This window comes from Littorina saxatilis, linkage group LG16 (genome assembly GCF_037325665.1).
Source record: "Littorina saxatilis isolate snail1 linkage group LG16, US_GU_Lsax_2.0, whole genome shotgun sequence".
In the NCBI taxonomy this organism is placed as follows: domain Eukaryota; kingdom Metazoa; phylum Mollusca; class Gastropoda; order Littorinimorpha; family Littorinidae; genus Littorina; species Littorina saxatilis.
This window is the reverse complement of record NC_090260.1, coordinates 53,901,906-53,929,405: the sequence shown is the minus strand read 5'-3', so window position 1 is coordinate 53,929,405 and position 27,500 is coordinate 53,901,906. Positions and strand designations below refer to the sequence as shown.

The window sequence follows — 27,500 nt, the reverse complement described above, 5'->3', positions numbered from 1 at the left end:
ATCACATTGACACCTGTTATGACGAACGGGTCAAACGCTGCAACAATAACATCACATTGACACCTGTTATGACGAACGGGTCAAACGCTGCAACAATAACATCACATTGACACCTGTTATGACGAACGGGTCAAACGCTGCAACAATAACATCACATTGACACCTGTTATGACGAACGGGTCAAACGTTGCAACAATAACATCACATTGACACCTGTTATGACGAACGGGTCAAACGCTGCAACAATAACATCACATTGACACCTGTTATGACGAACGGGTCAAACGCTGCAACAATAACATCACATTGACACCTGTTATGACGACGGGTCAAACGCTGCAACAATAACAGCACATTGACACCTGTTATGACGAACGGGTCAAACGCTGCAACAATAACAGCACATTGACACCTGTTATGACGAACGGGTCAAACGCTGCAACAATAACATCACATTGACACCTGTTATGACGAACGGGTCAAACGCTGCAACAATAACAGCACATTGACACCTGTTATGACGAACGGGTCAAAAGCTGCAACAATAACATCACATTGACACCTGTTATGACGAACGGGTCAAACGCCGCAACAATAACATCACATTGACACCTGTTATGACGAACGGGTCAAACGCTGCAACAATAACATCACATTGACACCTGTTATGACGAACGGGTCAAATGCTGCAACAATAACAGCACATTGACACCTGTTATGACGAACGGGTCAAATGCTGCAACAATAACAGCACATTGACACCTGTTATGACGAACGGGTCAAATGCTGCAACAATAACAGCACATTGACACCTGTTATGACGAACGGGTCAAATGCTGCAACAATAACAACACATTGACACCTGTTATGACGAACGGGTCAAATGCTGCAACAATAACAGCACATTGACACATGTTATGACGAACGGGTCAAATGCTGCAACAATAACAGCATATTGACACCTGTTATGACGAACGGGTCAAACGCTGCAACAAGACCAGCACATTGACACCTGTTATGACGAACGGGTCAAATGCTGCAACAATAACATCACATTGACACCTGTTATGACGAACGGGTCAAACGCCGCAACAATAACATCACATTGACACCTGTTATGACGAACGGGTCAAACGCTGCAACAATAACATCACATTGACACCTGTTATGACGAACGGGTCAAATGCTGCAACAATAACAGCACATTGACACCTGTTATGACGAACGGGTCAAATGCTGCAACAATAACAGCACATTGACATCTGTTATGACGAACGGGTCAAATGCTGCAACAATAACAGCACATTGGCACCTGTTATGACGAACGGGTCAAATGCTGCAACAATAACAGCACATTGACACCTGTTATGACGAACGGGTCAAATGCTGCAACAATAACAGCACATTGACACCTGTTATGACGAACGGGTCAAACGCTGCAACAAGACCAGCACATTGACACCTGTTATGACGAACGGGTCAAACGCTGCAACAATAACAGCACATTGACACCTGTTATGACGAACGGGTCAAACGCTGCAACAATAACAGCACATTGACACCTGTTATGACGAACGGGTCAATCGCTGCAACAAGAACATCACATTGACACCTGTTATGACGAACGGGTCAAACGCTGCAACAATAACAGCACATTGGCACCTGTTATGACGAACGGGTCAAACGCTGCAACAATAACAGCACATTGACACCTGTTATGACGAACGGGTCAAACGCTGCAACAATAACATCACATTGACACCTGTTATGACGAACGGGTCAAACGCTGCAACAATAACATCACATTGACACCTGTTATGACGAACGGGTCAAATGCTGCAACAATAACAGCACATTGACATCTGTTATGACGAACGGGTCAAACGCTGCAACAATAACAGCACATTGACATCTGTTATGACGAACGGGTCAAACGCTGCAACAATAACAGCACATTGACATCTGTTATGACGAACGGGTCAAACGCTGCAACAATAACATCACATTGACACCTGTTATGACGAACGGGTCAAACGCTGCAACAATAACATCACATTGACACCTGTTATGACAAACGGGTCAAACGCTGCAACAATAACAGCACATTGACACCTGTTATGACGAACGGGTCAAACGCTGCAACAATAACAGCACATTGACACCTGTTATGACGAACGGGTCAAACGCTGCAACAATAACATCACATTGACACCTGTTATGACGAACGGGTCAAACGCTGCAACAATAACATCACATTGACACCTGTTATGACGAACGGGTCAAACGCTGCAACAATAACATCACATTGACACCTGTTATGACGAACGGGTCAAACGCTGCAACAATAACATCACATTGACACCTGTTATGACGAACGGGTCAAACGCTGCAACAATAACATCACATTGACACCTGTTATGACGAACGGGTCAAACGCTGCAACAATAACATCACATTGACACCTGTTATGACGAACGGGTCAAACGCTGCAACAATAACATCACATTGACACCTGTTATGACGAACGGGTCAAACGCTGCAACAATAACATCACATTGACACCTGTTATGACGACGGGTCAAACGCTGCAACAATAACAGCACATTGACACCTGTTATGACGAACGGGTCAAACGCTGCAACAATAACAGCACATGGACACCTGTTATGACGAACGGGTCAAACGCTGCAACAATAACATCACATTGACACCTGTTATGACGAACGGGTCAAATGCTGCAACAATAACAGCACATTGACACATGTTATGACGAACGGGTCAAATGCTGCAACAATAACATCACATTGACACCTGTTATGACGAACGGGTCAAATGCTGCAACAATAACATCACATTGACACCTGTTATGACGAACGGGTCAAACGCTGCAACAATAACATCACATTGACACCTGTTATGACGAACGGATCAAATGCTGCAACAATAACAGCACATTGACACCTGTTATGACGAACGGGTCAAATGCTGCAACAATAACAGCACATTGACACCTGTTATGACGAACGGGTCAAATGCTGCAACAATAACAGCACATTGACACCTGTTATGACGAACGGGTCAAATGCTGCAACAATAACAGCACATTGGCACCTGTTATGACGAACGGGTCAAATGCTGCAACAATAACAGCACATTGACACCTGTTATGACGAACGGGTCAAATGCTGCAACAATAACAGCACATTGACACCTGTTATGACGAACGGGTCAAACGCTGCAACAAGACCAGCACATTGACACCTGTTATGACGAACGGGTCAAATGCTGCAACAATAACATCACATTGACACCTGTTATGACGAACGGGTCAAACGCCGCAACAATAACATCACATTGACACCTGTTATGACGAACGGGTCAAATGCTGCAACAATAACATCACATTGACACCTGTTATGACGAACGGGTCAAATGCTGCAACAATAACAGCACATTGACACATGTTATGACGAACGGGTCAAATGCTGCAACAATAACAGCACATTGACACCTGTTATGATGAACGGGTCAAATGCTGCAACAATAACAGCACATTGGCACCTGTTATGACGAACGGGTCAAATGCTGCAACAATAACAGCACATTGACACCTGTTATGACGAACGGGTCAAATGCTGCAACAATAACAGCACATTGGCACCTGTTATGACGAACGGGTCAAATGCTGCAACAATAACAGCACATTGACACCTGTTATGACAAACGGGTCAAATGCTGCAACAATAACAACACATTGACACCTGTTATGACGAACGGGTAAAATGCTGCAACAATAACAGCACATTGACACCTGTTATGACGAACGGGTAAAATGCTGCAACAATAACAGCACATGGACACCTGTTATGACGAACGGGTCAAACGGGTTACTTCTGCCCCTCTTACACCTGCCCCCTTTTACATCTGCTCCATGTTACACCTGTCACCTGTTACACATGTTTCACCTGTACCCTGTTACTTCTGTCACATCTTACACCTGTTTCACCTGTACCCTGTTACTTCTGTCACAGTGTTCCCTGTCCAACCTGTCCTCTGTTACACCTGCACCTGATACACCTGTCCCCCTTTATTCTTGCCCCCTGTTACTTCCGTCATTTTAAAAATGTTACATCTGCCTTAGTTACTTCTGTCACCTCTCAAGTTTTTTCTTCTTTTCCGCGTTACACATGTTCCCTGTCACTTATGCCTCCTGTTAACCTGACCCCTGTTACTTCTGTCACCTGATCCCTGTTAAACCTGACCCCTGTTACTTCTGTCACCTAGTCCCTGTTAACCTGACCCCTGTTAAACCTGACCCCTGTTACTTCTGTCCCCTGCTCCCTGTTAAACCTGACCCCTGTTACTTCTGTCACCTGACCCCTGTTAAACCTGACCATTGTTACTTCTGTCCTCTGTTACACATGCAGGGCTCGCCACGAACGTCTCACCCACTTACCGAATTAACAGATTCCTACCACGATTGTTTAGCGCCTCAACGCTTTTTGTCCACATTGAATTAACAGATTCCTACCACAATTGGGTTAGCGCCTCAACGATTTTTGCCCACAGTGAATTAACAGATTCCTACCACTATTGTTTAGCGCCTCGACGCTTTTTGCCCACAGCGAATAACAAGGAGGTCGACGAGTCTCAAGACTTGTTTTGAAGACCTGCTTAAACCCCCCCCCCCCCAAACACTTTGCACAAATTAAACGCTTGAAAACCCTCCTCCCCAAAACACTTTGCACAAATTGAACACTTGAAAACGCTCCCCCCCCAAACACTTTGCACAAATTGAACGCTTGAAAACGCTCCCCCCAAACACTTTGCACAAATTGAACACTTGAAAACGCTCCCCCCCAAACAACTGGCTAGAAGTTGAACCCTTGAAACCTCTCCCCCCAAACAACTGGCTAGAAGTTGAACCCTTGAAACCCCTCCCCCCAAACAACTGGCTAGAAGTTGAACGCTTGAAACCCCCCCCCCCCCAAACAACTGGCTAGAAGTTGAACCCTTGAAACCCCCCCCCCAAACAACTGGCTAGAAGTTGAACCCTTGAAACCCCCCCCCCCCCCAAACAACTGGCTAGAAGTTGAACCCTTGAAACCCCCCCCCCCAAACAACTGGCTAGAAGTTGAACCCTTGAAACCCCCCCCCCCCCCAAACAACTGGCTAGAAGTTGAACCCTTGAAACCCCTCCCCCCAAACAACTGGCTAGAAGTTGAACGCTTGAAAACCCTCCACCCCCCCCAAACAACTGGCTAGAAGTTGAACACTTGAAACCTCTCCCCCCAAACAACTGGCTAGAAGTTGAACCCTTGAAACCCCTCCCCCCAAACAACTGGCTAGAAGTTGAACGCTTGAAACCCCCCCCCCCCCAAACAACTGGCTAGAAGTTGAACCCTTGAAACCCCCCCCCAAACAACTGGCTAGAAGTTGAACCCTTGAAACCCCCCCCCCCCAAACAACTGGCTAGAAGCTGAACCCTTGAAACCCCTCCCCCCAAACAACTGGCTAGAAGTTGAACGCTTGAAAACCCTCCACCCCCCCCAAACAACTGGCTAGAAGTTGAACCCTTGAAACCCCCCCCCCCCCAAACAACTGGCTAGAAGTTGAACCCTTGAAAACCCTCCCCCCCCCAAACAACTGGCTAGAAGTTGAACCCTTGAAACCCCCCCCCCCCCCCCAAACAACTGGCTAGAAGTTGAACCCTTGAAAACCCTCCCCCCCCCAAACAACTGGCTAGAAGTTGAACCCTTGAAAACCCTACCCCCAAACAACTGGCTAGAAGTTGAACCCTTGAAACCCCTCCCCCCAAACAACTGGCTAGAAGTTGAACCCTTGAAAACCCTCCCCCCCCCCCAAACAACTGGCTAGAAGTTGAACCCTTGAAACCCCCCCCCCAAACAACTGGCTAGAAGTTGAACCCTTGAAACCCCTCCCCCCAAACAACTGGCTGGAAGTTGAACCCTTGAAAACCCTACCGAACAACAGCGAAGCTCGTTCTGTAAAGTCTTGGTCGCACAAGTATAACATTGCAAATGACCATAAATACTGACCACAAAATATACAAACTATAAAACAAATATGTCATTGCATAAGATCAACTTAAAACAAACAAATATTTTGAGCACTTCATTTTCAACAAGAAGGGCAAATCCCATACGACTCACATGCTTGACCTTGACCTTTACATGACCTTGACCTTCAGGGTCAAGGTCAAATAACTAAACCTAGCAATGACATCATACACTAAGAACTGCTTTACACATTTTTCCTACCAAAATACATCCAAGGTCATGCAACACAAAGCTGTTAATTCAAGACATAGGAAGTACAATGGTGCTTATTGGCTCTTTCTACCAAGAGATATGGTCACTTTTAGTGGTTCACTACCTTATTTTGGTCACATTTCATAAGGGTCAAAGTGACCTTGACCTTGATCATATGTGACCAAATGTGTCTCATGATGAAAGCATAACATGTGCCCCACATAATTTTTAAGTTTTAAACAGTTATCTTTCATAGTTCAGGGTCAAGGTCACTTCAAAATATGTATACAATCCAACTTTGAAGAGCTCCTGTGACCTTGACCTTGAAGCAAGGTAAACCAAACTGGTATCAAAAGATGGGGCTTATTTTGCCCTATATATCATATATAGGTGAGGTATTCAATCTCAAAAACTTCAGAGAAAATGGGAAAAATGTGAAAAAAGCTGTTTTTTAGACAACATTTATGGCCCCTGCGACCTTGACCTTGAAGCAAGGTCAAGATGCTATGTATGTTTTTTGGGACCTTGTCATCATACACCATCTTGTCAAATTTGGTACTGATAGACTGAATAGTGTCCAAGAAATATCCAACGTTAAAGTTTTCTGGACGGCCGGCCGGACGGGGGGACGGACGGACGGACGACTCGGGTGAGTACATAGACTCACTTTTGCTTCGCATGTGAGTCAAAAATGTACAAAATAAAATTGTGCAATGACAGACAATCAGACCAACCAACCAAGAAACAGACGGACCGACAGACCCACAGACTGACTGACAGAGAGACCAACCAACCAAGAAACAGACGGACCGACAGACCCACAGACCGACTGACAGAGAGACCAACAAACCAAGAAACAGACGGACCCACAGACCCACAGACCGACTGACAGAGAGACCAACCGATCGAGAAACAGACGGACCGACAGACCCACAGACCGACTGACAGAGAGACCAACCGACCGAGAAACAGACGGACCGACAGATCCACAGACCGACTGACAGAGAGACCAACCAACCAAGAAACAGACGGACCCACAGACCCACAGACCGACTGACAGAGAGACCAACCGACCGAGAAACAGACGGACCGACAGACCCACAGACCGACTGACAGAGAGACCAACAAACCAAGAAACAGACGGACCGACAGACCCACAGACCGACTGACAGAGAGACCACCCGACCGAGAAACAGACGGACCGACAGACCCACAGACCGACTGACAGAGAGACCAACCCACCAAGAAACAGACGGACCGACAGACCCACAGACCGACTGACAGAGAGACCAACCGACCAAGAAACAGATGGACCGACAGACCCACAGACGGACTGACAGAGAGACCAACCAACCAAGAAACAGACGGATCGACAGACTCACAGACCGACTGACAGAGAGACCAACCGACCGAGAAACAGACGGACCGACAGACCCACAGACCGACTGACAGAGAGACCAACAAACCAAGAAACAGACGGACCGACAGACCCACAGACCGACTGACAGAGAGACCACCCGACCGAGAAACAGACGGACCGACAGACCCACAGACCGACTGACAGAGAGACCAACCCACCAAGAAACAGACGGACCGACAGACCCACAGACCGACTGACAGAGAGACCAACCGACCAAGAAACAGATGGACCGACAGACCCACAGACGGACTGACAGAGAGACCAACCAACCAAGAAACAGACGGATCGACAGACTCACAGACCGACTGACAGAGAGACCAACCGACCGAGAAACAGACGGACCGACAGACCCACAGACCGACTGACAGAGAGACCAACCAACCAAGAAACAGACGGACCGACAGACCCACAGACCGGCTGACAGAGAGACCAACCAACCAAGAAACAGACGGACCGACAGACCCACAGACCGACTGACAGAGAGACCAACCGACCGAGAAACAGACGGACCAACAGACTCACAGACCGACTGACAGAGAGACCAACCAACCGAGAAACAGACGGACCGACAGACCCATAGACCGACTGACAGAGAGACCAACCAACCAAGAAACAGACGGACCGACAGACCCACAGACCCACATACCGACTGACAGAGAGACCAACCAACCAAGAAACAGACGGACCGACAGACCCACAGACTGACTGACAGAGAGACCAACCGAAAGAGAAACAGACGGACCGACAGACCCACAGACCGACTGACAGAGAGACCAACCAACCAAGAAACATACGGACCGACAGACCCACAGACCGACTCACAGAGAGACCAACCGACCGAGAAACAGACGGACCCACAGACCCACAGACCGACTGACAGAGAGACCAACCGACCGAGAAACAGACGGACCGACAGACCGACTGACAGAGAGACCAACCAACCAAGAAACAGACGGACCGACAGACCCACAGACCGACTGACAGAGAGACCAACCGACCGAGAAACAGACGGACCGACAGACCCACAGACCGACTGACAGAGAGACCAACCAACCAAGAAACAGACGGACCGACAGACCCACAGACCGACTGACAGAGAGACCAACCGACCGAGAAACAGACGGACCGACAGACCCACAGACCGACTGACAGAGAGACCAACCGACCGAGAAACAGACGGACCAACAGACCCACAGACCGACTGACAGAGAGACCAACCGACCGAGAAACAGACGGACCGACAGACCCACAGACCGACTGACAGAGAGACCAACCGACCAAGAAACAGACGGACCGACAGACCCACAGACCGACTGACAGAGAGACCGACCGACCGAGAAACAGACGGACCGACAGACCGACTGACCGACTGACAGAGACCAACCGACCGAGAAACAGATGGACCGACAGACCCACAGACCGACTGACAGAGAGACCAACCAACCGAGAAACAGACGGACCAACAGACCCACAGACCGACTGACAGAGAGACCAACCGACCGAGAAACAGACGGACCGACAGACCCACAGACCGACTGACAGAGAGACCAACCGACCAAGAAACAGACGGACCGACAGACCCACAGACCGACTGACAGAGAGACCGACCGACCGAGAAACAGACGGACCGACAGACCGACTGACCGACTGACAGAGACCAACCGACCGAGAAACAGACGGACCGACAGACCCACAGACCGACTGACAGAGAGACCAACCAACCGAGAAACAGATGGACCGACAGACCCACAGTCCGACTGACAGAGAGACCAACCGACAGACAGAGAGACCAACCGACCGAGAAACAGACGGACCGACAGACCCACAGACCGACTGACAGAGAGACCAACCGACCAAGAAACAGACGGACCGACAGACCCACAGACCGACTGACAGATAGACCAACCAACCGAGAAACAGACGGACCGACAGACCCACAGACCGACTGACAGAGAGACCAACCGACCGAGAAACAGACGGACCGACAGACCCACAGACCGACTGACAGAGAGACCAACCGACCGAGAAACAGACGGACCGACAGACCCACAGACCGACTGACAGAGAGACCAACCGACCGAGAAACAGACGGACCGACAGACCCACAGACCGACTGACAGAGAGACCAACCGACCGAGAAACAGACGGACCGACAGACCGACTGACAGAGAGACCAACCAACCAAGAAACAGACGGACCGACAGACCCACAGACCGCCTGACAGAGAGACCAACCGACCGAGAAACAGACGGACCGACAGACCCACAGACCGACTGACAGAGAGACCAACCAACCAAGAAACAGACGGACCGACAGACCCACAGTCCGACTGACAGAGAGACCAACCAACCAAGAAACAGACGGACCGACAGACCCACAGACCGACTGACAGAGAGACCAACCAACCAAGAAACAGACGGACCGACAGACCCACAGACCGACTGACAGAGAGACCAACCGACCGAGAAACAGACGGACCGACAGACCCACAGACCGACTGACAGAGAGACCAACCAACCAAGAAACATACGGACCAACAGACCCACAGACCGACTCACAGAGAGACCAACCGACCGAGAAACAGACGGACCCACAGACCCACAGACCGACTGACAGAGAGACCAACCGACCGAGAAACAGACGGACCGACAGACCGACTGACAGAGAGACCAACCAACCAAGAAACAGACGGACCGACAGACCCACAGACCGACTGACAGAGAGACCAACCGACCGAGAAACAGACGGACCGACAGACCCACAGACCGACTGACAGAGAGAATAACCAACCAAGAAACAGACGGACCGACAGACCCACAGACCGACTGACAGAGAGACCAACAAACCAAGAAACAGACGGACCGACAGACCCACAGACCGACTGACAGAGAGACCAACCGACCGAGAAACAGACGGACCGACAGACCCACAGACCGACTGACAGAGAGACCAACCAACCGAGAAACAGACGGACCGACAGACCCACAGACCGACTGACAGAGAGACCAACCGACCGAGAAACAGACGGACCGACAGACCCACAGACCGACTGACAGAGAGACCAACCGACCGAGAAACAGACGGACCGACAGACCGACTGACAGAGAGACCAACCAACCAAGAAACAGATGGACCGACAGACCCACAGACCGACTGACAGAGAGACCAACCGACCGAGAAACAGACGGACCGACAGACCCACAGACCAACTGACAGAGAGACCAACCAACCAAGAAACAGACGGACCGACAGACCCACAGTCCGACTGACAGAGAGACCAACCAACCAAGAAACAGACGGACCGACAGACCCACAGACCGACTGACAGAGAGACCAACCAACCAAGAAACAGACGGACCGACAGACCCACAGACCGACTGACAGAGAGACCAACCGACCGAGAAACAGACGGACCGACAGACCCACATACCGACTGACAGAGAGACCAACCAACCAAGAAACATACGGACCGACAGACCCACAGACCGACTCACAGAGAGACCAACCGACCGAGAAACAGACGGACCCACAGACCCACAGACCGACTGACAGAGAGACCAACCGACCGAGAAACAGACGGACCGACAGACCGACTGACAGAGAGACCAACCAACCAAGAAACAGACGGACCGACAGACCCACAGACCGACTGACAGAGAGACCAACTGACCGAGAAACAGACGGACCGACAGACCAACAGACCGACTGACAGAGAGACCAACCGACCGAGAAACAGACGGACCAACAGACCCACAGACCGACTGACAGAGAGACCAACTGACCGAGAAACAGACGGACCGACAGACCAACAGACCGACTGACAGAGAGACCAACCGACCGAGAAACAGACGGACCGACAGACCCACAGACCGACTGACAGAGAGACCGACCGACCGAGAAACAGACGGACCGACAGACCGACTGACAGAGACCAACCGACCGAGAAACAGACGGACTGACAGACCCACAGACCGACTGACAGAGAGACCAACCAACCGAGAGACAGATGGACCGACAGACCCACAGACCGACTGACAGAGAGACCAACCGACAGACCAACCGACAGAGAGACCAAGAAACAGACGGGCGACAGACCCACAGACGGACCCACAGACCCACAGACCGACTGACAGAGAGACCAACCGACCGAGAAACAGACGGACCGACAGACCCACAGACCGACTGACAGAGAGACCAACCAACCAAGAAACAGACGGACCGACAGACCCACAGACCGACTGACAGAGAGACCAACCGACCGAGAAACAGACGGACCGACAGACCCACAGACCGACTGACAGAGAGACCAACCAACCAAGAAACAGACGGACCGACAGACCCACAGACCGACTGACAGAGAGACCAACCGACCGAGAAACAGACGGACCAACAGACCCACAGACCGACTGACAGAGAGACCAACCAACCAAGAAACATACGGACCGACAGACCCACAGACCGACTGACAGAGAGACCAACCAACCGAGAGACAGATGGACCGACAGACCCACAGACCGACTGACAGAGAGACCAACCGACAGACCAACCGACAGAGAGACCAAGAAACAGACGGGCGACAGACCCACAGACGGACCCACAGACCCACAGACCGACTGACAGAGAGACCAACCGACCGAGAAACAGACGGACCGACAGACCCACAGACCGACTGACAGAGAGACCAACCAACCAAGAAACAGACGGACCGACAGACCCACAGACCGACTGACAGAGAGACCAACCGACCGAGAAACAGACGGACCGACAGACCCACAGACCGACTGACAGAGAGACCAACCAACCAAGAAACAGACGGACCGACAGACCCACAGACCGACTGACAGAGAGACCAACCGACCGAGAAACAGACGGACCGACAGACCCACAGACCGACTGACAGAGAGACCAACCAACCAAGAAACATACGGACCGACAGACCCACAGACCGACTCACAGAGAGACCAACCGACCGAGAAACAGACGGACCCACAGACCCACAGACCGACTGACAGAGAGACCAACCGACCGAGAAACAGACGGACCGACAGACCGACTGACAGAGAGACCAACCAACCAAGAAACAGACGGACCGACAGACCCACAGACCGACTGACAGAGAGACCAACCGACCGAGAAACAGACGGACCGACAGACCCACAGACCGACTGACAGAGAGACCAACCAACCAAGAAACAGACGGACCGACAGACCCACAGACCGACTGACAGAGAGACCAACCGACCAAGAAACAGACGGACCGACAGACCCACAGACCGACTGACAGAGAGACCAACCGACCGAGAAACAGACGGACCAACAGACCCACAGACCGACTGACAGAGAGACCAACCGACCGAGAAACAGACGGACCGACAGACCCACAGACCGACTGACAGAGAGACCAACCAACCGAGAAACAGATGGACCGACAGACCCACAGACCGACTGACAGAGAGACCGACCGACCGAGAAACAGACGGACCGACAGACCGACTGACAGAGACCAACCGACCGAGAAACAGACGGACCGACAGACCCACAGACCGACTGACAGAGAGACCAACCAACTGAGAAACAGATGGACCGACAGACCCACAGACCGACTGACAGAGAGACCAACCGACAGACCAACCGACAGAGAGACCAAGAAACAGACGGGCGACAGACCCACAGACGGACCGACAGACCCACAGACCGACTGACAGAGAGACCAACCGACCGAGAAACAGACGGACCGACAGACCCACAGACCGACTGACAGAGAGACCAACCAACCAAGAAACAGACGGACCGACAGACCCACAGACCGACTGACAGAGAGACGAACCGACCGAGAAACAGACGGACCGACAGACCCACAGACCGACTGACAGAGAGACCAACCAACCAAGAAACAGACGGACCGACAGACCCACAGACCGACTGACAGAGAGACCAACCGACCGAGAAACAGACGGACCGACAGACCCACAGACCGACTGACAGAGAGACCAACCGACCGAGAAACAGACGGACCGACAGACCCACAGACCGACTGACAGAGAGACCAACCGATCGAGAAACAGACGGACCGACAGACCGACTGACAGAGAGACCAACCAACCAAGAAACAGACGGACCGACAGACCCACAGACCGACTGACAGAGAGACCAACCGACCGAGAAACAGACGGACCGACAGACCCACAGACCGACTGACAGAGACCAACCAACCAAGAAACAGACGGACCGACAGACCCACAGTCCGACTGACAGAGAGACCAACCGACCGAGAAACAGACGGACCGACAGACCCACAGACCGACTGACAGAGAGACCAACCGACCGACAAAAAGACGGACCGACAGACCGACTGACAGAGAGACCAACCAACCAAGAAACAGACGGACCGACAGACCCACAGACCGACTGACAGAGAGACCAACCAACCAAGAAACAGACGGACCGACAGACCCACAGACCGACTGACAGAGAGACCAATCGACCGAGAAACAGACGGACTGACAGACCCACAGACCGACTGACAGAGAGACCAACCGACAGACCAACCGACAGACCAACCGACAGAGAGACCAAGAAACAGACGGGCGACAGACCCACAGACCGACCGACAGAGAGACCAAGAAACAGACGGACCGACAGACCCACAGACCGACTGACAGAGAGACCAACCGACCGACAAAAAGACGGACCGACAGACCCACAGACACACCGACCGACAAAGAGACTAAGAAACAGACCGCAGACAGACAGACCGACCAACTGACCAACCAATTGACCTAGAAACAGATGGGCCGACAGACCCGCAGACAGACAGACCGACAAACAAACCGACAGACCAAGAAACAGGCGGACCGACAGACCTGCAGATAGACAGACCGGCAGACAGACAGACCAAACCAAAATACCCCCACCGACCGACCAACCGAACGACCGACCAAAAGACAGACAGACAGACAGACAGACAGACAGACAGACAGACAGACAGACAGACAGACAGACAGACAGACAGACCAACACTTACAGCCTTTGTGTCCGGGTGGCGGGGCGAGATCCTCGCACTTCTCAATCCTGATGGTGGTAACACAGCGATACTTGGGTAGACACGGGCACCCGACTGTTGGTGCCTCGTCCTTCAGTTCCCTGTACACATTATACGTTGTTCGTATTTTTGACCAAATTATGACATTTTACACAGATCGTGACAGCCAGTGTTCCTCTGAGACCCAGTGGCGGTCGATGTGAACAATGACTGTCGAGATCCGTGTAAAAAGTCATATTTTGGTAAAAAATACAAATAACATTTATGTATCGATCGATTCTGGTTATAATTCGTTTCAGTTTTTATGATTGCACACACACAAACATGCACTATTTTGTAGGCTCGGCTGGCCGCCTAAATATGAAATTGGGTCGGCCTCTGACGTCACTTGGCTCAAAGAAGGGAAATCCATTGTTCAATCGATACAAATATACTGTTTCTTCTTCTTCTGCATTCCCGATACATATGTGACCCTCTACCACAAAATGAGTCGCATGTCACCTCGCGCGGTTCTGCGCTTGGCTTAATATAAGTCCGGGGAGTGTCTGGTAACAGTGTGAGGGTCACCTTAGTCACAGGCTTATAACTCAAACAGTGTTCGCTCTTTTCTAATACGGTTTTCACCACTGGATAGAGCATAACAAACTCTTTAGAAAAATGTAATTTAAAAAAAAATAAATGCAAAGGTGACATGCGACTCATTCCGTGGTGGAGGGTCAGATATATACATATGCATACAATATAGTTCCCTGTTGATATATATATACACATGATATAGTATTCTATTTATATTAGTGAATAAATAGAACTCTAAAGTCGTAAAGTGGCAATCGGGTCCTGTCCGCCATCTTTGATTTTCCCCGGCCCAAACTAGCCAAATGTATGCTTCAAATATCCAATGAAAGCTCGACTTTAGCGCCCACTCCAGACCTTAAAGTAGGAACATATGAACAGTTAAAATAACGATCAGAAAACATATATCCAATAAATTAACGGTTCCCATACAGAAATAACCAAAACATAATTACAAAGTCAACAAAAGTAGAAGCGTAGAATCGCCCAAAACAACGAAAGTCATTTGTGTTTTTGGTGTAAACTTCGTTTCGCCGCCAAATGGAATTGACGTGTACGCAACGTGTGTGATGTCGCACTTCCTTACATGGCACGAAACGAATGTGGTTGGTTGAATCACAGCTGATCTAAATCAGTCTGGTACTGACAACATAATTAACCTTCACCGTACTTCGTGGGTCGTGGACGATCCAGAGCCTCACAAAATCGTCTTTATCTCTGAAACTCTTGGGAGTTTTTAATTGAGACTTCATGTAATCTCTAACCACAATACGACGTTTCCATCGCTCATTTTTTTTTAAAGATTATTTTTGTAAATCAACGAATAAACGATGACGTAATTTGAACTACACAGTCGGGATGATGTGGGGCTTGTAGTCCAGCGCGTGATCCGGTGAAGGTGACGTCATTTAGTTCTATGGCCCTCATAACATTGAGGTTAAATCATTTGGTTCTATGGCCCTCATAACAATGAGATCATGATTAAATCATTTAGTTCTATGGCCCTCATAACAATGAGATCATGATTAAATTATTTAGTTCTATGGCCCTCAAAACAATGAGATCATGGTTAGATTATGGTTATATCCGGTGAAGGTGACGTCATTTAGTTCTATGGCCCTCATAACATTGAGGTTAAATCATTTGGTTCTATGGCCCTCATAACAATGAGATCATGATTAAATTATTTAGTTCTATGGCCCTCACAACAATGAGATCATGATTAAATTATTTAATTCTATGGCCCTGATAACAAGGAGGTTAAATTATTTAGTTATATGGCCCTCATAACAATGCGATCATGGTTAAATCATGGTCAGATTATTTATTCCAATGGGCCTTATAACAATGAGGTCATGAATTAACCATTTAGTTCCATGGCCCTCATAAAATTGAGATCATGATTAAATTATTTAGTTCTATGGCCCTGATAACAAGGAGGTTAAATTATTTAGTTCTATGGCCCTCATAACAATGCGATCATGGTTAAATCATGGTTAGATCAATTATTTCTATAGGCCTTATAACAATGAGGTCATGAATTAACCATTTAGTTCCATGGCCCTCATAACAATGAGATCATGATTATGAGGGCCATAGAACTAAATGGTTAATTCATGATCTAATTTAATCATTTAACAATGAGATCATGATTACATCATTTAGTTATATATGTCCCTCATAACAAAAATCATTTAGTTCTATGGCCCTGATAACAATGAGATCATGGTTAGATCATTTAGTTCTATGGCCCTGATAACAACGAGATCATTATTTTACCATTTAGTTCTATGGCCATAATAACACTGAGATCATGGTTAGATCATTTAGTTATATGGCCCTGATAACAATGAGATCATGATCAAATCATTTAGTTCTATGGCCCTGATAACAATGAGATCATGGTTAGATCATTTAGTTCTATGGCGCTGATAAGAATGATATCATGATTTAACAATTTAGTTTTGTGGCCCTCATAACAATGAGATCATCATTTAACCATTTAGTTCTATGGCCATGATAACAATGAGATCATGATTTAACAATTTAGTTTTGTGGCCCTCATAACAATGAGATCATCATTTAACCATTTACTTCTATGGCCATGATAACAATGAGATCATGATTATATCATTTAGTTCTATGGCCCTCATAACAATGAGATCATGATTATATCATTTAGTTCTATGGCCCTCATAACAATGAGATCATGGTTAGATCATTTAGTTCTATGGCCCTGATAACAATGAGATTATCATTTAACCATTTAGTTCTATGGCCCTAATAGCAATGAGATCATGATTATATCATTTAGTTCTATGGCCCCCATAACAATGAGATCATGATTGAATCATTTAGTTATATGGCCTTCATAACAATGAGATCATGATTAAATCATTTAGTTTCAACATGAATACATTATTAACTTCTATGGACTTGACATTAACGGTTGCATGATTATTCCTTTTTTTCTATCTTCGTTTTTGGCTGTTTACCTTGATCTTTCAGACATATACTTCGATGAGGTTCTGTACTATGGCTATTGTTATCACTCCCCCCTCGTTCTATATTCTGATCATGTCAGGGTAAGGGTAAGGGATCCAGAGTAAACCGCGTTCTATATTCTCACAGTGTCAGGGTAGGGGGTCCAGAGTAAACCGCGTTCTATATTCTCACAATGTCAGGGTAAGGGATCGAGAGTAAACCTCGTTCTATATTCTCACAATGTCAGGGTTAGGGTAGGGGGTCCAGAGTAAACCTCGTTCTATATTCTCACAATGTAAGGGTAAGGGATCCAGAGTAAACCTCGTTCTATATTCTCACAATGTCAGGGTAAGGGATCCAGAGTAAACCTCGTTCTATATTCTCACAATGTCAGGGTAGGGGATCCAGAGTAAACCTCGTTCTATATTCTCACAATGTCAGGGTTAGGGATCCAGAGTAAACCTCGTTCTATATTCTCACAATGTCAGGGTAAGGGTAAGGGATCCAGAGTAAACCTCGTTCTATATTCTCACAATGTCAGGGTAAGGGATCCAGAGTAAACCTCGTTCTATATTCTCACAATGTCAGGGTAAGGGATCCAGAGTAAACCTCGTTCTATATTCTCACAATGTCAGGGTAGGGGATCCAGAGTAAACCTCGTTCTATATTCTCACAGTGTCAGGGTAAGGGATCCAGAGTAAACCTCGTTCTATATTCTCACAATGTCAGGGTAGGGGATCCAGAGTAAACCTCGTTCTATATTCTCACAATGTCAGGGTAAGGGATCCAGAGTAAACCTCGTTCTATATTCTCACAATGTCAGGGTAGGGGATCCAGAGTAAACCTCGTTCTATATTCTCACAGTGTCAGGGTAAGGGTAAGGGATCCAGAGTAAACCGCGTTCTATATTCTCACAGTGTCAGGGTAAGGGTAAGGGATCCAGAGTAAACCGCGTTCTATATTCTCACAGTGTCAGGGTAAGGGTAAGGGATCCAGAGTAAACCGCGTTCTATATTCTCACAGTGTCAGGGTAAGGGTAAGGGATCCAGAGTAAACCTCGTTCTATATTCTCACAATGTCAGGGTAAGGGTAAGGGATCCAGAGTAAACCTCGTTCTATATTCTCACAGTGTCAGGGTAAGGGTAAGGGATCCAGAGTAAACCTCGTTCTATATTCTCAAAGTGTCAGGGTAAGGGTAAGGGATCCAGAGTAAACCTCGTTCTCTATTCTCACAATGTCAGGGTTAGGGTAGGGGATCCAGAGTAAACCTCGTTCTATATTCTCACAATGTCAGGGTAGGGGGTCCAGAGTAAACCTCGTTCTCTATTCTCACAATGTCAGGGTAGGGGATCCAGAGTAAACCTCGATCTACATTCTCACAATGTCAGGGTAGGGGATCCAGAGTAAACCTCGTTCTATATTCTCACAATGTCAGGGTAGGGGATCCAGAGTAAACCTCGTTCTATATTCTCACAATGTCAGGGTAGGGGATCCAGAGTAAACCTCGTTCTATATTCTCACAATGTCAGGGTTAGGGTAAGGGATACAGAGTAAACCTCGTTCTATATTCTCACAATGTCAGGGTAGGGGATCCAGAGTAAACCTCGTTCTATATTCTCACAATGTCAGGGTTAGGGTAAGGGATCCAGAGTAAACCTCGTTCTATATTCTCACAATGTCAGGGTTAGGGTAGGGGATCCAGAGTAAACCTCGTTCTATATTCTCACAATGTCAGGGTTAGGGTAAGGGATCCAGAGTAAACCTCGTTCTATATTCTCACAATGTCAGGGTAAGAGTAGGGAATCCAGAGTAAACCTCGTTCTATATTCTCACAATGTTAGGGTAAGGGTAGGGGATCCAGAGTAAACCTCGTTCTATATTCTCACAATGTCAGGGTAAGGGTAGGGGATCCAGAGTAAACCTCGTTCTCTATTCTCGCAATGTCAGGGTAAGGGATCCAGAGTAAACCTCGTTCTCTATTCTCACAATGTCAGGGTAAGGGATCCAGAGTAAACCTCGTTCTATATTCTCACAATGTCAGGGTAAGGGATCCAGAGTAAACCTCGTTCTATATTCTCACAATGTCAGGGAAAGGGATCCAGAGTAAACCTCGTTCTATATTCTTACAATGTCAGGGTAAGGGATCCAGAGTAAACCTCGTTCTATATTCTCACAATGTCAGGGTAGGGGATCCAGAGTAAACCTCGTTCTATATTCTCACAATGTCAGGGTAAGGGTAAGGGATCCAGAGTAAACCTCGTTCTATATTCTCACAATGTAAGGGTAGGGGATCCAGAGTAAACCTCGTTCTATATTCTCACAATGTCAGGGTAAGGGTAGGGGATCCAGAGTAAATCTCGTTCTATATTCTCACAATGTCAGGGTTAGGGATCCAGAGTAAACCTCGTTCTATATTCTCACAATGTCAGGGTAGGGGATCCAGAGTAAACCTCGTTCTATATTCTCACAATGTCAGGGTAAGGGTAAGGGATCCAGAGTAAACCTCGTTCTATATTCTCACAATGTCAGGGTAAGGGATCCAGAGTAAACCTCGTTCTATATTCTCACAATGTCAGGGTAAGGGTAAGGGATCCAGAGTAAACCTCGTTCTATATTCTCACAATGTCAGGGTAAGGGATCCAGAGTAAACCTCGTTCTATATTCTCACAATGTCAGGGTAAGGGATCCAGAGTAAACCTCGTTCTATATTCTCACAATGTCAGGGTAAGGGATCCAGAGTAAACCTCGTTCTATATTCTCACAATGTCAGGGTAAGGGATCCAGAGTAAACCTCGTTCTATATTCTCACAATGTCAGGGTAAGGGATCCAGAGTAAACCTCGTTCTATATTCTCACAATGTCAGGGTAGGGGATCCAGAGTTAACCTCGTTCTATATTCTTACAATGTCAGGGTAAGGGTAGGGGATCCAGAGTAAACCTCGTTCTATATTCTCACAATGTCAGGGTAAGGGTAAGGGATCCAGAGTAAACCTCGTTCTATATTCTCACAATGTAAGGGTAAGGGATCCAGAGTAAACCTCGTTCTAATTCTTTAGAAGATTGGCTGAGTTATCGTCAGACGCGTAATCGTGTCACAGCAGCTAAGAGAGACAGAGTCCAGCAATTTTATATTGAGTTAGACGAACGTATTTCCGACCAAGGTTCCTTTGGTACTAAAAAGTGGTGGCAGTTAGTAAAGTCATTCATGGACAAGAAAGGGCTTGGTGTTGATGAAATTCCTCCGATTAATTTTGAAGGCAGGATTTACCAGTCAAACCAGGAAAAAGCCAACGTTCTGAACAATTTTTTCATACATAATTCCGTTCTTGAAACCCCAGACGACAATTTGCCTCAAGCTGATTTTTTAGACAGCGAACTTAATGAGATTTATCTTACAGTCGATGAGGTTAAAGAGGTTATTAAACGCCTTGATACAGGTAAAGCCACTGGTCCGGATCTTATTCACAATAGACTTCTAGTTGCTGCTGTTGACGCCATAGCAGAACCCCTGACATATTTGTTTAACAGAAGCCTTAGAGAAGGTATATATCCTAGTTTGTGGAAGACGGCTCATGTCACTCCTATTTACAAAGCCGGCCCAGCCGATTGTTGTAACAATTATCGACCAATTTCATTATTAAGTTGTGTTGGGAAGGTAATGGAGCGATGTGTCCACAGCCATGTTTACACCTTCTTGCAGCGAAATAATATATTATCACCTGCACAGTCATGATTTATTTCTGGTGATTCTACCATCTGTCAGCTGGCTTCGATTTGTGACGAGTTTTGTGTAAATTACGATATGGGAATTACCACTCAAGCTGTTTTTTGTGATGTGTCAAAAGCATTTGAAAAAGTTTGGCATAAAGGGTTATTATATAAACTGGAACTAGCAGGAATAAGAGGACAATTGTTAAAATGGTTTCACGATTATTTAACAAATCGCCATCAGGCTGTTGTTATTAAGGGTGCTAAGTCTGCATTAAAATGTATCCCGGCAGGTGTTCCACAAGGCTCTGTTCTTGGCCCCTTGTTATTCCTGATATATATTAATGACATTGTGAATGATATTGAATCTGTTATAAAGTTGTTTGCTGATGACACGAGCATGTCCATGTCCTTAGAAGATCCAATTAGACGAGCGCAGACTTTGAACGCAGACCTAAATAAAATTAGTACCTGGGCAAAACAGTGGAAAGTTAAATTTAACGAAGCAAAAACGGAATTGTTAGACATAAAACGTGATAATATACCAACCGAACCAATCATTTTTAATAATATTGTTTTGGAAAACGTGAACCAACATAAACATCTTGGCGTAATTTTGCAGAATAATTGTAAATGGGACTTCCAAGTGAGAAGCATCGTAAAAAAGGTCACCCTCTTAATTAATTGCTTAAGATATTACAAATACAGATTAAATCGTAAAAGTCTGGAAACTATGTACAAATCCTTTGTTCTTCCACATTTTGACTATGCAGACATCCTATGGGACAACTGCACCGAGTACTGGTCAACTGCACTGGAAAAATTACATTTGGAAGCCATTCGGACTATAATCGGTGGTGTACGCGGCACCAGCCACGAAAAGCTGTATAAAGAAAGCGGATTTTGTAACCTAAAAGAAAGACGGAGCAGACACAAACTAATTTTATATTACAAGATGGTATTTGGCAAATGTCCTCATTACTTAGCACAACTTTTGCCACCTTTAACTTCTGATGTTAACCCCTATCACCGAAGAAGACCATCAGAAAGAAGAGTTCCCACTTGCAAAACTGAATTATACCGTCGATCTTTTATACCATCTACCACTGTCCTTTGGAACAACTTGCCAGACAACATCAAAACAACTAACTCAATCAGCGAATTCAAACACTATCTAACTATTCCTGATTATAACGTACCTGCCTATTACTACTGTGGTAAACGATTGGAAGAGATTCATCACTGCAGAATGCGCCTAAACATGAGTAACTTGAACTCTGACCTGTGCAAACGCCACTTACAGGAAAATCCGCAGTGCGCTTGCGGCTACCTGCACGAAACAGCTGACCATTACTTGATACATTGCCCTCTGTACGTAGACGCTCGCCTATCTACAATAAATGCACTACCTGTACATTACAGACATGTTGAAATATTGTTAAATGGTAGCGAAAACCTTTCTCTTCGCACCAACAAGCTTATTTTTGAAAGTGTCCAATCGTTTATCTGTAAATCTGGTCGTTTTTGTTAATTTGACCCAGTACGCATATCCATGCCATGTATTCTATATACATTTTTCAATCATATATTCAGCGAACTACTGCTTATTTGCCACTGGATTACAGTTTACAATGTACTATGTATATTCTTTTTGTATGCGCTAACCACCTTCATCTTTCATATGTACCTACCATTCTTTCGTCCCACCTCCACCCTCCCCCTCTTCCTCCTGCTAGCTTTCTCTTGTTCTTTTTGGTTTGCTTCAACTATGCTGTTTACCTAGATAGTTCCATAGTTTATAAGTAATGTTTGTCCGACATCACATTTTTGTTAATTTGTAACTACGTAGGGCGCGTAATATAAGCGTTCGCTTGAGTTCGTGTCCCTATTGTTTATCGTTGTATTGTTGTACCATGTTTGATTTAATAAAACATTGTTTAAACCAAACCTCGTTCTATATTCTCACAATGTCAGGGTAAGGGTAGGGGATCCAGAGTAAACCTCGTTCTATATTCTCACAATGTCAGGGTAAGGGTAAGGGATCCAGAGTAAACCTCGTTCTATATTCTCACAATGTCAGGGTAGGGGATCCAGAGTAAACCTCGTTCTATATTCTCACAATGTCAGGGTAAGGGATCCAGAGTAAACCTCGTTCTATATTCTCACAATGTCAGGGTAGGGGATCCAGAGTAAACCTCGTTCTATATTCTCACAATGTCAGGGTAAGGGTAGGGGATCCAGAGTAAACCTCGTTCTATATTCTCACAATGTCAGGGTAGGGGATCCAGAGTAAACCTCGTTCTATATTCTCACAATGTCAGGGTAGGGGATCCAGAGTAAACCTCGTTCTATATTCTCACAATGTCAGGGTAAGGGATCCAGAGTAAACCTCGTTCTATATTCTCACAATGTCAGGGTAGGGGATCCAGAGTAAACCTCGTTCTATATTCTCACAATGTCAGGGTAAGGGATCCAGAGTAAACCTCGTTCTATATTCTCACAATGTCAGGGTAAGGGATCCAGAGTAAACCTCGTTCTATATTCTGACAATGTCAGGGTAAGGGGTCCAGAGTAAACCTCGTTCTATATTCTCACAGTGTCGGGTAGGGGATCCAGAGTAAACCTCGTTCTATATTCTCACAAAGTTAGGGTAGGGGATCCAGAGTAAACCTCGTTCTATATTCTCACAAAGTTAGGGTAGGGGATCCAGAGTAAACCTCGTTCTCTATTCTCACAATGTCAGGGTAAGGGTAGGGGATCCAGAGTAAACCTCGTTCTATAATCTCACAATGGCAGGGTAAGGGATCCAGAGTAAACCTCGTTCTATATTCTCACAATGTCAGGATAGGGGGTCCAGAGTAAACCTCGTTCTATATTCTCACAATGTCAGGGTAAGGGATCCAGAGTAAACCTCGTTCTATATTCTCACAATGTCAGGGTAAGGGATCCAGAGTAAACCTCGTTCTATATTCTCACAATGTCAGGGTAGGGGATCCAGAGTAAACCTCGTTCTATATTCTCACAATGTCAGGGTAAGGGATCCAGAGTAAACCTCGTTCTCTATTCTCACAATGTCAGGGTAAGGGATCCAGAGTAAACCTCGTTCTATATTCTCACAATGTCAGGGTAGGGGATCCAGAGTAAACCTCGTTCTATATTCTCACAATGTCAGGGTAGGGGATCCAGAGTAAACCTCGTTCTATATTCTCACAATGTCAGGGTAAGGGTAAGGGATCCAGAGTAAACCTCGTTCTATATTCTCACAATGTCAGGGTTAGGGATCCAGAGTAAACCGCGTTCTATATTCTCACAATGTCAGGGTAAGGGTAGGGGATCCAGAGTAAACCTCGTTCTCTATTCTCACAATGTCAGGGTAAGGGATCCAGAGTAAACCTCGTTCTATATTCTCACAATGTCAGGGTAGGGGAACCAGAGTAAACCTCGTTCTATATTCTCACAATGTCAGGGTAAGGGTAGGGGATCCAGAGTAAACCTCGTTCTATATTCTCACAGTGTCAGGGTAGGGGAACCAGAGTAAACCTCGTTCTATATTCTCACAATGTCAGGGTAAGGGTAGGGGATCCAGAGTAAACCTCGTTCTATATTCTCACAATGTCAGGGTAAGGGATCCAGAGTAAACCTCGTTCTATATTCTCACAATGTCAGGGTAGGGGATCCAGAGTAAACCTCGTTCTATATTCTCACAATGTCAGGGTAGGGGATCCAGAGTAAACCTCGTTCTATATTCTCACAATGTCAGGGTAAGGGATCCAGAGTAAACCTCGTTCTATATTCTCACAATGTCAGGGTAAGGGTAAGGGATCCAGAGTAAACCTCGTTCTATATTCTCACAATGTCAGGGTAGGGGATCCAGAGTAAACCTCGTTCTATATTCTCACAATGTCAGGGTAAGGGATCCAGAGTAAACCTCGTTCTATATTCTCACAATGTCAGGGTAAGGGATCCAGAGTAAACCTCGTTCTATATTCTCACAATGTCAGGGTAAGGGATCCAGAGTAAACCTCGTTCTATATTCTCACAATGTCAGGGTGAGGGATCCAGAGTAAACCTCGTTCTATATTCTCACAATGTTAGGGTAGGGGATCCAGAGTAAACCTCATTCTATATTCTCACAATGTCAGGGTAAGGGTAGGGGATCCAGAGTAAACCTCGTTCTATATTCTCACAATGTCAGGGTAAGGGATCCAGAGTAAACCTCGTTCTATATTCTCACAATGTCAGGGTAAGGGATCCAGAGTAAACCTCGTTCTATATTCTCACAATGTCAGGGTAGGGGATCCAGTGTAAACCTCGTTCTATATTCTCACAATGTCAGGGTAGGGGATCCAGAGTAAACCTCGTTCTATATTCTCACAATGTCAGGGTAGGGGATCCAGAGTAAACCTCGTTCTATATTCTCACAATGTCAGGGTAGGGGATCCAGAGTAAACCTCGTTCTCTATTCTCACAATGTCAGGGTAGGAGATCCAGAGTAAACCTCGTTCTCTATTCTCACAATGTCAGGGTAAGGGTAAGGGATCCAGAGTAAACCTCGTTCTCTATTCTCACAATGTCAGGGTAGGGGTAGGGGATCCAGAGTAAACCTCGTTCTATGTTCTCACAATGTCAGGGTAAGGGTAGGGGATCCAGAGTAAACCTCGTTCTATATTCTCACAGTGTCAGGGTAAGGGATCCAGAGTAAACCTCGTTCTCTATTCTCACAATGTCAGGGTAGGGGTAGGGGATCCAGAGTAAACCTCGTTCTATGTTCTCACAATGTCAGGGTAAGGGTAAGGGATCCAGAGTAAACCTCGTTCTATATTCTCACAATGTCAGGGTTAGGGTAAGGGATCCAGAGTAAACCTCGTTCTATATTCTCACAATGTCAGGGTAGGGGTAGGGGATCCAGAGTAAACCGCGTTCTATATTCTCACAGTGTCAGGGTAAGGGTAAGGGGTCCAGAGTAAACCTCGTTCTATATTCTCACAATGTCAGGGTAAGGGTAAGGGATCCAGAGTAAACCTCGTTCTATATTCTCACAATGTCAGGGTAGGGGATCCAGAGTAAACCTCGTTCTATATTCTCACAATGTCAGGGTAGGGGGTCCAGAGTAAACCTCGTTCTCTATTCTCACAATGTCAGGGTAGGGGATCCAGAGTAAACCTCGTTCTATATTCTCACAATGTCAGGGTAAGGGTAGGGGATCCAGAGTAAACCTCGTTCTATATTCTCACAATGTCAGGGTAAGGGATCCAGAGTAAACCTCGTTCTATATTCTCACAATGTCAGGGTAAGGGTAGGGGATCCAGAGTAAACCTCGTTCTATATTCTCACAATGTCAGGGTTAGGGATCCAGAGTAAACCTCGTTCTCTATTCTCACAATGTCAGGGTAAGGGTAGGGGATCCAGAGTAAACCTCGTTCTATATTCTCACAATGTCAGGGTAAGGGATCCAGAGTAAACCTCGTTCTATATTCTCACAATGTCAGGGTAAGGGATCCAGAGTAAACCTCGTTCTATATTCTCACAATGTCAGGGTAGGGGATCCAGAGTAAACCTCGTTCTATATTCTCACAATGTCAGGGTAAGGGTCAGGGTAAGGGTCAGGGTAAGGGTCAGGGTAAGGGTTAGGGTAAGGGTCGGGGGTCCATACTTACTTGCAGCTTAGCAGAGCACTGTTACATCAAGCAGCGTGCGAATAAAACATAATATTCTGATATTACACAGATAAAAAACATGATCTTCTAATTTCAACAAATACAACACATGATCTGATTTCACTAAACTATATACACAATCTTTTAATTTCACACAAAAATCAAACACGTGAGGTTTCAATTTCACAAACAAATCTGCAAACCTAAACATCCATCATAAACATATCTATTTATACAATGCAAACAATTGGACTGTTCAACAAAGACATACAGAAACAAACCGATAGACAGACAGACAGAAAGACAGACAGCCAGCCAGCCAGCCTCCCAGCAGGCAGACAGAC

General features: G+C 46.6%; 1 protein-coding gene across 1 annotated transcript in view; it reads right to left on the bottom strand.

Annotated features, from left to right (window-relative positions):
* The window catches only part of LOC138951250 (calpain-5-like), a 132,648-nt gene that overhangs the window by 3,406 nt on the left and 101,742 nt on the right, over nt 1-27,500 (bottom strand). The window contains exon 11 of the mRNA XM_070322898.1: nt 14,717-14,835. Within this exon, the coding sequence (XP_070178999.1) occupies nt 14,717-14,835 (119 nt within the window). The remainder of the gene's footprint in view (nt 1-14,716; nt 14,836-27,500) is intronic.